At 33.4% G+C, this 12261-nt stretch overlaps 5 protein-coding genes across 5 annotated transcripts; 2 read left to right on the top strand and 3 right to left on the bottom strand.

The window, feature by feature from the left end:
- Positions 1-129: 129 nt before the first annotated feature.
- TRP4 (anthranilate phosphoribosyltransferase) lies at positions 130-1236 on the bottom strand (the record flags this gene model as incomplete). Its single annotated transcript, XM_019181715.1, has 1 exon — positions 130-1236. One exon carries the CDS (start codon positions 1234-1236, stop codon positions 130-132), a length of 1107 nt encoding a protein of 368 aa, XP_019039671.1.
- A 676-nt stretch (positions 1237-1912) lies between these two features.
- On the bottom strand, positions 1913-3006 carry WICANDRAFT_63017 (uncharacterized protein; the record flags this gene model as incomplete). Its single annotated transcript, XM_019183477.1, has 2 exons — positions 1913-2239; positions 2551-3006. 2 exons carry the CDS (start codon positions 3004-3006, stop codon positions 1913-1915), a joined length of 783 nt encoding a protein of 260 aa, XP_019039670.1.
- Positions 3007-7381: 4375 nt separating this feature from the next.
- CDC12 (septin CDC12) lies at positions 7382-8587 on the top strand (the record flags this gene model as incomplete). Its single annotated transcript, XM_019184834.1, has 2 exons — positions 7382-7422; positions 7489-8587. The coding sequence occupies 2 exons, from the start codon at positions 7382-7384 to the stop codon at positions 8585-8587; spliced, it is 1140 nt and encodes a 379-aa protein (XP_019039669.1).
- A 245-nt stretch (positions 8588-8832) lies between these two features.
- Positions 8833-9792, bottom strand: TRR1 (thioredoxin-disulfide reductase TRR1; the record flags this gene model as incomplete). The annotated part of the gene is made up of 1 exon (XM_019184833.1): positions 8833-9792. The coding sequence occupies one exon, from the start codon at positions 9790-9792 to the stop codon at positions 8833-8835; it is 960 nt and encodes a 319-aa protein (XP_019039668.1).
- A 767-nt stretch (positions 9793-10559) lies between these two features.
- On the top strand, positions 10560-11723 carry CDC14 (phosphoprotein phosphatase CDC14; the record flags this gene model as incomplete). The annotated part of the gene is made up of 1 exon (XM_019180777.1): positions 10560-11723. A coding segment is annotated over one exon (1164 nt), but the record flags the coding sequence as incomplete, so codon positions are not given.
- Between the last annotated feature and the right edge of the window lie 538 nt (positions 11724-12261).

Here is a 12261-nt window from a genome sequence, read left to right as displayed (position 1 = left end):
GAACACCAAAAAAACAGATTCGCGAATGTAACTATGGCAACGTCGTTCAAAATAAATTGATATGGGACACACCATAATAGACTACACTAAATAATTTTATTTATATCACAGTAATTCTAATGAAGTCTCTTAGTCAAGCTGAATACTTTCGACTTCGTCAATGGCAGCTTTGAATGAGTTTAGAGCGGCCAACGCAGCACCTGATTGTATCGATTCAATTGCCAGTTGTTTGCCTTCTTTCCAATCTTTAGCAGCACCACTAACAACAGCCAATGCAGCAGTGTTCATCACTATGTAATCAAACACAGGATCACCTTCTTCAAACTCATTATTCAAAATTCTAAGTAATAATTGAGCATTTTCAGCAGGTGTACCTGATGCAACGGATTGAATTGAGTGTTCATTTAATTCAAAATCTTTTGGTTCAATATATTGAACATCAATTATTTCAGTTTCTGGATCAACAATCCAGATTTTAGTTTTCCCAATAGGACTGATCTCATCTAGCCCGATTTGACCCCAAACAATCATTGATCTTGCCTTTCTACATTTTTCTTTATCTAATTTCAATACAGCTTCAGCAAAGACTTGACCTAATGATTCTGAATAGACACCAATAATTCTTGCTCTCAACGGACTTGGATTCAATAAAGGACCTAATATATTGAAAATTGTTGGAACACCAATAGCTGTTCTTATTCTGGCTACTTTTTTCATAGCACTATGGAAATTTGGGGCAAATAAAAATACAAATTTTGATTTTTGTAAAATTCTTGAAGCTGTTGTAGAGGTAACTTTTGATAGATCTATTCCTAACGAAGATAGTAAATCACCAGCACCTGAGGATGATGTAGATGCTTTCCCACCATGTTTACAAACATCAATCCCTATACCAGCAGCCACTATAGCTGAACTTGTAGAAACATTAAATGTATTTTGACCATCACCTCCAGTACCAACGATATCAACATATCCTTGAGGATCAACGTCCAATGGGTTTACGATATCTGAATATTCTAGGACCCTTGATGCAGCAGCAGCGATGAATTCAGGCTTATGATCCAAGTTCCTCAATCTCAAAGCAGTTAGGAAACTAGCGATTTGGACATCTGACGGCACACCTTGGACAATAAGTTTAATCACGAGCGAAAGGTCGTCTGGCTTGAGGTTTGGGGGGTCCAGCAGAAGGGACTTGATGAACGGTGTCAATACTGTGTCAGCGTCCAATCCAGCCATCTTTTAACAACACTTGATCTTGCTCTAATCACACCAAAATTCAGTGGTTTGAGTCTTGTTCGACTTTTTTTTTTACAAAAATATACATGTATTATCTAATTACTTACTAAGCTATATAGAGCGAAGAGTATTATATATACAACGGAAAATTTTACCCCATCATATAGAGTCACAGGGTTTGGACTAATCCCAAAATAATTGCTGTGAAACAACCTGTCTCGTTTGGACTAGTACTCGAGACCGGATAACCTGAGAAGAACCCAGCGTTTTGGGAGTATCTCAACAGCTAGTTTTGAAGTTATTCGCATCAATCATTGCTAGTGTAAAAATTCATTTATGCTTTCAAAAGGTAATTAGGCCATGGAAGTGTAGTAGTTGAAGGAAGAGTTTTTTTGTTGGATCATCTGTTGGACTCTTTCAACGATCTCTGAAGCATCAAAAGATGGGAGTGAGGAATTAAGACGTGATTGACGAAGCGCCAAAAGTATTTCAAGGTAAACATTGATTGAGCGCAAAGAGTGTAAGTCACGTTTAAGCGGCACAAACAAATTGTCTAAATGAAGTGGCGTTCCTCCTTAGTTAACTTGTTGATAGATGAGCTTGCTGATATGACAATTTTGAAAAAAATGGTGAAAAGTTTCTGGTTCAGAATCATCACCACATAAGCAGCAGGTTTCTATGGTTTGTCCGGAAATTGTTGATGATGAGGTGAAATTGGAAACTTGTACTTGTAATGACCTAGATTAAATCTCTGTAATGCTTCTAAATAGCCTGGACGTTGAGTTTGGTGCTTGTACAATTGTAGCCAAAAAGTTTCCCATTTGAAAGTTGATAACACTTTGGTTTGTAATAATTGATGGTTTGAAGATGGCGTGGAGAAAACTGTAGTGGTTCGAGCGTTTCCCTTCTCTTCATAGAACTTTTTGTGAAAGTGTTTGAAAGAGTCAACAGTTAATTTTTCTTCCTTGATATCTAAAACTTGAAGATGAATGTCGTTGGAAGCCTGGTGACCAGTCTTAATGAACTTCCTGTAAACACTTGTTTCCTTTACCTTGAAGTAATCTAGAGAGCCAGCCGAGTCAGCTGGATGTACCACCTGAAACCGTGCCTCCAATTGAGCAATCTGAGCATCAGAGAAACATTGATGATGAAGTTTGATTTTTGGCAGTGCTCGCAACAATTCATGGTTGTTTTGATTCTATTTTCAGGGCCAGCGACTTGTTCAACTTGTTTTCTGAACAACGAAGAGTGCGGTAAATTGTGATAAAACTCTAAAAAGGAACCGTCTAGTAATTGATAGAAGGGAAAACCCACTTTTGTACCGTCAGAACCATGATCTTGAGCCAGTAAGTTGTCACAGTTGTCATAAGATGATTCTTCAGTTGCTACCAAATTTCCATCAGGATCTCTAGCTGAATGTCCATAGTTACCAATGGGGACGTGAACAATACGTTGAGATGGATGGAGATGGAAAATGTTGGTGATGATGATGGCCAAATGCTGAAGCTTGTCTCTGAAAGAAATGTATGCACAGTAATGTGAAACACAAATTATGTTGTAAACCTTTTTTGCCCTATAACCAAGTAATTGTTGTTCAAGATCAATGAGACCAAAACCACCCAGTTTTAAAGGTGGCTTCAAAACATCAACGGATAGACCATGGAACCGTCTTGCAATCATTTTCATGATATCATTTAGGACTTGCTGTGGTATTGGAGAGTGCTGATCCCTAAAATAAATGACAGATAAAGCATATATATCGAAACTCATTCTTTGAATTGTGATATTTCTTCTTTTTTTTATATTTTTTTTTTACAGAGTATGTTCTTATATTTCTAACCTTATCTATATTATACAATTACTTCCATCAAGTTCAAATTCCAAATTCACAGTTTAATAACCACTAGATTTCTAGTAATTGGTTTCTTAAAATAATAGGGTTCCATGCAAAAAGACTCTAAGCCGTCAAACTATCAATCAAATTAAGATTTCATAATACAGTGGGATATAATTTATCTTTGTAACACCCTAGTGATGTTGAATGATAGGAAGTTCTCCAACAGTAGGTGTCATGATGAGTTGAGTTATGTCTGGTTATAACTAATTATTTAGCTATAATCTGTTATGACACTTAAATAGATATTTGATCATAATTATAATTATGAGATAGAAAACTAATCTGTAACACAAATGTTAATAAAGGATATTTCATATAAAGTATAGAATAAATAATCAATAAGGACAATTCCCTTTCTTATAGTAGAATAATGAATGTAGCAAACTAGCATCAATCAAATAAGTGGAATGAATGAATATAGCACTTGAATAATAATAATAGAGTTATAGTAATAAAGTAATAAATGAGTGTTAGAGGAAACAGCATAATGAATGATCTCTTACCTAATCACGAACTGTTGATGGTCAGTACAGAACGGAAAAATTCACCAGTGTGTCCTTAACAATCAATATTAAAAATCTTTACAGACCCACTGTCCCTGTAAGGATGAAACCCACCCAAGGGCCATCACCAACCCTTTTATAATTTTTTTTATGTGAAAATTTTTATCTTCAGATGCTTGGCTATCTCTCCTGTAAATCTTACGCCGTGTACTCTTCTGGTTGTTGAGTTATATCGTTTATAGTTCGCCGTGTTTTTGCTGCACAGGCCCTTCCAAATTCTCGAGATTTTGAAAAAAAACACGCATACGCGTCACAGCTGAACCCTATCAATTTCAAGTTTTTACACAAACTAAAGCGATTCAACTATAAGCAAATACACTAGTATATAAAGCAGCCTTTACTTGACCATAATGATGCTTTTCAAAACGTTTAAAATGAATGTAATGTGTTCTTTATGTATGGGATAGTTCCTTGTCCCATACCACTTTGAATTGCAAAATCCGAATCAACTTTTAGGGTATGGGATAGATTTCAATCCCATATCTTATAGTATGGGATCAATCTTAGTCCCATGGCTTATAGTATGGGAACGATCTTTTCCCATACATTTTTCTGCCTCGTTAAACTGCTTGTATGTGGGACAGATTGAGGTCCCATATATATTTTAGCTTGAAGTCAACTACTTTTCATGGGAAAAGATACTGTCCCATACTATTAAAAGCTACCTGAGAGTATGGGATGAAGAAGAATCCCATATAGATTTTGATCGTTTTTCATGTTTGAATAGATAAAGAATTGGGGTTTCTTTTATTTAGGAACTCTTTTATCTTTGAAGAATACAGATATATATTATTAGCTCTTGTTTACTGTCTATAACATAGAACTACTATCACTGTTTGTAATTGAGCCTGAACCTTCAGAACCTTTTCACAAATAGCAATACCTGATCCAAGAACAACATAGAGATGCATCTCCATGTTAATGCTAGTGCCAAAATACCATGACTGGCGTTGTTTCATCAATCTAGTAAATTGCAGGAATGACCAGTCATAAAATGACATCTCATGGCTTAAATGCCAAACATGCGCTGAGTTTTCTTCACAAGAAACTCAGTATAGCACAGATCATCAAGTAGATTCCAACGCAGTAGGAACAGTGACCTAAGGAAGGAATCCACGGGGTAGATGGAACCATAAATCCACAAAGCTAACGTTGACGACTTGATTAGCTTCACCGAGCTTAAATAAAACGGACAGAATGGCTTTGTTAGCTTTCTGTCCAACCAATCAACCGATAGACACAAGTTTCAGACTTTAAATTAAGCTAAATAACTTAAAATCAAGAAAAGTGCGATTTGGTGAATTGTCATTTCCAAAATCTTGCAGACAGAGTCAAGTAAGTTATTTCTAACCACCCTCCCTTGAGTTTAATATCATTCAAATGTAATCTCACAGAGGTCTGAAGCATAAATTGGAAATGACGGCCTATTTTGTTAACAAGAACAAAATGGAACAATCAAAATCATTGTATTAACCGGAATTAAAACAATTCAGCAAATGTTAAAGCTATAGGGAAACAATCAAATGTATAAAAATACACGTCCCAAGTCAACAAATGCTAACGATTATTCACAACAACAAATTTTGATGTTCCTCAAAGAGGCAAAAACCTAGAGATAACCACCATATAGGACGTCGTCTCAGAACATTAGTAGTTTGTAGCGAATGTTTTTTCTAAAGAAAGGGCATTGCTAATTGAATAAAAATTAAGAAAACAAACAATTAATACTCACTTTAAAATTGCAAACAAGACTCCCTCAGTTCTCAAGTATCAATTGGATCTGAATTTTCAAGACTCCTTAATCAATTCCTTAAAGTTTACCCAAGGTTCTTGGTTTAAGAACATTGTTTAATTTTGTTTGCCCCTTAATTTTTATAAAAACCCCAAAATCAGTTTCCTTCAAAATTCAAAAAGAAATCTGATCATAACTATTGAAGTAACGTTAGTAAAGTCCCAGCAATGCATTGATGCCATTTAGAATACTCATCGTGATAACGTTTTGTTGTTTTTGTTGTTTTTGTTTGTTTACCCTTGATTTCTATAGAAATCCTGAAATCCCAATTTCCCCCAAAAGACAAATACACAAAGGGTCAAAACTACTTCCATAACGTTAGTAAACATCCACTAATCCATTGATATACTTTGAAATACTTAACTTGAACACTTTCAATTGTTTTTGTTGTTTTTGTTGTTGTTGTTTTGGAAATAGAAAAGGGGAATGTTTATTTTTCGGCGAAAATTTTTTAAAATCAAAATTCGACGACAATTTTACCCGGACTTTCACCCAATTGTGAAAACATCAACAACATCAAAATCAAAACTAGCCTAGATATACAAGTTTTGTAGGAGTCATTGTTCCCCATATATAAATTGTTAGTCTACTATATCTCTAAGTTAGGTTCTTAACTAGTAAAAGTGCTATATGTAGTTTTTTTATGGTTTTTCAAGAGAAACTGTGAAAATGGAAAATTTCAACATCAATTTTCCTATCGAAAACAAAAATATTAGCTAAATTTCTATATATATATAAGTTAGGAAAACATTCTACAATAATTTAATACCTTCTTCATTGATTTTCATACTGTTTTCAAATTTTTAACAAAAAAGTGATGTTAAAATACTATTTTATAAATTTAAAAGTTTTAATCTCTAATTTTTTTTGAGATCACTATTTTGAGATTTTCGAATCCCTCCAGCGCAATGAAAACACCATGAAATTTTTTGAACAAATATTTAAATAAAAGCCAGCATTTTGTTCTACAGAATGATCAATTATTATAGCAGAAACAAGCTGGAATACTAGTGCAAATTGCATTTATTAGGTTTTATAAAATGAAATTCGCGGAAATTTTGAAAAATGGTTTGGGCACACTGGTGAATTTTTCCGTTGTATAATACTCTTCCGAACTGTTGACATTACCTTTAATGAGACAGTGAATTTTGTCCCATTATAAATTGTCCAATACGCCTATTGCGGATTACATTTGAAAATAAGTTAATATTCGTTAACAGAATAGCATCTTGTAACAATATGGTGTGAACATCATCCTCAATCATATTCTCATTGTAACTCGTTGCAAAACTTAAGTTCTGACCCAAAAAGCGATAACACATGGCTGCTATTCTTTTAATTTCTCTTTTCTTATCTTGATCGTCTTCATCAATCACAACATTTAATTGACCAGAATCACATACATAGACCTGCGCTGACCCAGTAATGTTACTATTGGAAAGACATCTCAATAGGTTAATACTATCAACCTTCGTACTATTATCTCTGTTAATCAACCCTATATCGTTATAAGCAACTAATATTAAGCCGGGCGACGCATCGCTTGCTACTGTAAGCATTAACTGACAACATAGTATGGTAATTAACTTAATATATTTCGTGAGCATTTTGAAGTGTTAAGTGATAAATTTAATTTATGGTTTCATCGAAAAGTCGAAACAAATCAAAGAAATCAGCTGGTGTCTGGATGTCACAGAACGCATTCGCGAAGTCAAAAATCAAAAAAAATCAAATTCGACAAAATCAATTCACAAAATTCTGATACGAAACCAATCTTCAACAACAACAACAACATCATCAAAAGAATTCCTTATTCTTTCAAATTAAATTGATCAATCCGGTTTAATCGCTGCTCTCATAATCAACTGAACACTACCAAGATCAGATCACACAATGGTTGAACCAATTGGGATATCCTCTTTACCAAATCAAAGGTACGTGTTTTTTTTTACGCCTTATGGTATTTTTCGTGTTTCCAGTAGTACTAACAACAACAACAGATACAAAATCGTAACAAAACAAGGTGGTCATTTCACTTTAATGGTTGCTGGTGAATCAGGATTAGGTAAAACCACTTTCATCAACACTTTGTTCCAAACTTTATTAAAACAACCTTTAGATAATAGATCAAGACATAAACGTGGAATTCGTTCAACAACAGAAATTGAAATTATAAGAGCTGAATTAGAGGAGAAGAATTTCAAATTAAGAGTAAATATAATTGATACTCCAGGTTTTGGTGATAACATAAACAATAAGAATTCATGGCAACCAATTATCGATTTCATTGATGATCAACATGATTCATTTATGAGACAAGAACAACAACCTCAACGTTTAGCAAAGCATGATCTAAGAGTACACGCTTGTTTATATTTCATAAGACCAACTGGTCATTCCTTGAAACCTTTAGATATTGAAACAATGAAGAAATTATCAACAAGAGTTAATTTAATTCCAATCATTGCTAAAAGTGATACATTATCTCCAACTGAAACTTCAGAATTTAAAAATAGAATTAGATCTGTTATTGAAGCTCAAGAAATTAGAATTTACACACCACCAATTGATTTAGATGATCAAGCAAGTTCTGAACATGCTAAACAATTGATTGAAAGTATGCCTTTTGCAATAATTGGTTCTGAATATGAATATGATAATGGTAAAGGTGAATTAGTTAGAGGTCGTAAATACCCATGGGGTATTGCAGAAGTCGAAAATGAAACTCACAGTGATTTTAGAAAACTAAGATCTTTATTATTAAGAACTAATTTATTAGATTTGATATTATCCACTGAAGAATTACATTTTGAAACTTATAGAACTTTAAGAATGGAAAGTTCTGATAATTCTGATAACAATGGTGCTGGAATAGCAACTTCAAGAAAATTACACAATCCTAAATTTAAAGAAGAAGAAAATGCTTTAAAGAAATTTTTCACTGATCAAGTTAAAGCTGAAGAGCAAAGATTTAGACAATGGGAACAAAATATTGTTAATGAAAGAAATAGATTGAATGCTGATTTGGATGAAATTCAACAAAAAGTTAAAACTCTTGATGAACAAGTTAAAGCTTTACAATTGAAAAACAAACGTTAAAGAGGTGTGAAAGAAGAAATATTCATAGTGTAAATGGACTGTAAAATTAAAGAGTTGTGATGATTGAAGAACAAAAATATTGAGTATTTTAAAAAAAGATTTGTATGTAATTGATTTTCTCAAAAACAATATTAAAGAGTTAAACCTGATTGTAGCTACAAAATTTCAAACGACAAATATTAAGCTTGTGTATAATAAAATTCTCATCAAATCATCTATAATTTATAATAATCATGTTTATATAGTTATTCTAATTCAGACAAATATTTTTCAGCATCTAAAGCAGCCATACAACCAGTACCTGCGGATGTAATAGCTTGTCTATAACGATGATCTTGAACATCACCAGCAGCGAAGAAACCTTCAACTGAAGTGAAAGTTGAACCTGGAATAGTTTTGATGTATCCATTTTCATCAGTATCCACTTGACCTTGAACAATTTTAGTAGCTGGAGTATGACCAATAGCATAGAATAAACCATTAACTGGTAAATCTCTAACTTCATTAGTGTTGACATCTTTAATAGCTAAGGCATTTAATAATTTACCATCACCTTTAGCTTCAACAGAAACCGTGTTGTATAAAATCTCTAATTTATCATTTTTTTGAACTCTTCTTTGCATAATTGTGGATGCTCTTAAATGATCTTTTCTAACAATTAGATAAACTTTTGAACCATATTTCGTCAAAAATAAGGCTTCTTCACAAGCAGAATCACCACCACCAACAACAGCTAAAGGTTTGTTTCTGAAGATTGGAACAGCACCATCACAAACTGCACATGCTGAAATACCTTGTTGCCAATATTGTTCTTCACCTGGTAAATCTAATCTTTTAGCTGAAGCACCAGTGGCTAAGATAATAGAATCGGTAGTAATTGGTTCAGCATCTTCATTCCATTCAGTCCAAAATTTGAATGGTTTTGAAGATAAATCAACTTTTGAAATAGTTTCAGTAATAACTTCAGTACCAAATTTTTCAGCTTGAAGTTTCATTCTTTCAACTAATTCAGAACCGGTTAAACCATCTGGGAAACCTGGGAAGTTTTCGATTTCAGTAGTTGTTGTTAATTGACCACCAGCAGCAATACCATTAGCTAATAAACCTTCATATAAAGTTGGTTTGATTTCAGCTCTTGATAAATATAAAGCAGCAGTTAAGGCAGCTGGACCACCACCAATGATTGTGACTTTTTGATGAACCATTCTTGTAAAGATTGTAGATGTAGTAGAGTGGAATGAGCGCAGAGTTCTTTGATTGACGAGAATCTTGATAATCAACTGTATTTTGAATTTCTGGGTGTGGAATCCAGAGGGTTTATATACTTTCAAAGGTGAATCTACATTTTAGTAATCCCTACGCGAGCTAGATTTTATCGTCAACGCCAATTCGCGAAGAAAAGTTTCGAGATTTCTCGAAAGTTTGAAATCAGGCAAAAAAAAAAAAAAAATTGTGGCGAAAAGAAAAAAAATTATTAAGCAGAAAGTTATGTAATCAATTGGTCAGCTTTCTGCCATTTGAATACGTGCCATTTACACATCTGGTCACATGACTTGTGATAAATCCCAAAAGGGAAATACGTAAACAAAACCGCTTTTTTGTTTACTTTTGGATTCGAGAGCCCATCACCATCACAACCGAAATTTGTGTATACACAAAATTCAGTAAACCTCAGGCCCAAACCCACTAAACAGGCAACCGCTAAAACCACAAAAACCCTCTCTAGTCCTTTAGGCAGAGTGATACTACTACCAGCTGCATATACCCACTATACAATATTCCATTTGTCAAGTGTTGTTTTTTTTCCAGCTGTCCCAGATCATCATAAACAAAGAATTTGCTTCACTATTAATTTCATCAAATATCACTAGAAATCATGCCAAAGAGAGTCAAAGTTGATGCTATAGAATTCCTAAGAGGTAAGTACATTACTCTCTAGTGATACATTTTCATTACTAACAGTTCTTAAGGTCGTATATATCTTGGTGTTTATGATTATACTCCAGAAGATACAGATGAATTGGTTCACTTCACAATAGATGATTCTCTACCTTATAACTCATTCAACCTGGATTTTGGGCCTTTACACATTGGTCATCTTTATAGATTTGCTGTTGTCCTACATAATATCTTGAATGAAGATTCAAATCAAGGGAAAGCTATTGTGTTTTACTCTTCCAGTGAAACAAGACAAAGAAGTAATGCAGCTTGTTTATTAGCTTGTTACATGATCTTGGTTCAATCATGGTCACCACATCAAGTTTTACAACCTTTATGTCAAGTTGACCCACCATTTATGGGGTTTAGAGATGCTGGCTATAGTCATGCAGATTTTGAAATTACAATCCAGGATATTGTCTATGGTGTTTGGAGAGCTAAAGAAAGAGGTTTACTTGACTTAACAAATTTCAATTTAGAAGAATATGAACAATATGAAAGAGTTGATCAAGGTGATTTTAACGTGATTTATCATAATTTTATTGCATTTGCATCTCCACAACAATCACCAAAATCATCTACTTTAAATCAACCATTCAGAAAAGTTTTAGATTATTTCCAAAAAAATGATGTTCAATTGGTTGTCCGTTTAAACTCTCATTTATATAATAAGAACGAATTTGAAAAAAAAGGTATTCAACATATTGATATGATCTTTGATGATGGTACTTGCCCAACAATGGATATTGTTAAGGACTTTATTGGTGTTTCTGAAGGTATCATTAAGAACGGTGGTAAAATTGCAGTTCATTGTAAAGCTGGTTTGGGAAGAACCGGTTGTTTAATTGGTGCTCATTTGATTTATACTCACGGTTTCACTGCAAATGAATGTATTGCTTATATGAGAATGATTAGACCTGGTATGGTTGTTGGTCCTCAACAACATTGGTTATATTTACATCAAAATCAATTTAGAGAATGGAAATTCACAATGGTTGTTGATAACGTTCCATTAGAAAGACTAAATGGATATTCAACTTTAATAAGTTATGAAGAATTTAAAAAAAGAAAATCAATTGAAAAAGCTTCACATTCACCATCAACTCCAGTTAGAAGAAAAATTAGTATTGGTACAACAAATTTACATAAAAGTGTTCATAAAGCTGTTCCTATTGAATCTCCAGGTCAACCAAGAAAAACTTCACCTCAAAGACAAAGACATTATAATATTAACTCAGATGATGATGAAGAAGAATCTAAAGAAAATGAAACACCTGAAGAAGTTGAAGCAGAAATTTATAATTCAAAAGCTCCAAAAATTGAAGATAATAATAAAGATGATACCCCATCTTCAACTATTCATTACACCAAAACTATAACCACAACAAAGACAATTACAACATCACCACCATCAACAAGAGATTCCATTCAGCAAATGTTACCAAAACAAAGAGGTAGAGTTACATCAGGTGCAAGAGTAAGATCAAAATTAGCAACACAAAGTACCACTGGTGTTATTGGACATGGTGGTATTAGAAAAACTTCATCATCAACTAGATCAAGTAGTGGTGTTCAAAAAGCATTAAAATGAATTGATATTATACCCCCTTCTCATACCCCTTTATCCCTCTTGACCCCATTGTAAACTACTGTATAATAATAGACATCAACTATGTTTCCAGATCATTAACAAAAAATAATATTCATAAACACGTTGTATTACACACATCAAATCA

Source organism: Wickerhamomyces anomalus (genome assembly GCF_001661255.1).
Source record: "Wickerhamomyces anomalus NRRL Y-366-8 unplaced genomic scaffold WICANscaffold_3, whole genome shotgun sequence".
NCBI lineage: Eukaryota > Fungi > Ascomycota > Saccharomycetes > Phaffomycetales > Wickerhamomycetaceae > Hansenula > Hansenula anomala.
The sequence above is the reverse complement of the archived record's forward strand: the minus strand, read 5'-3'. Positions and strand labels throughout refer to the sequence as shown.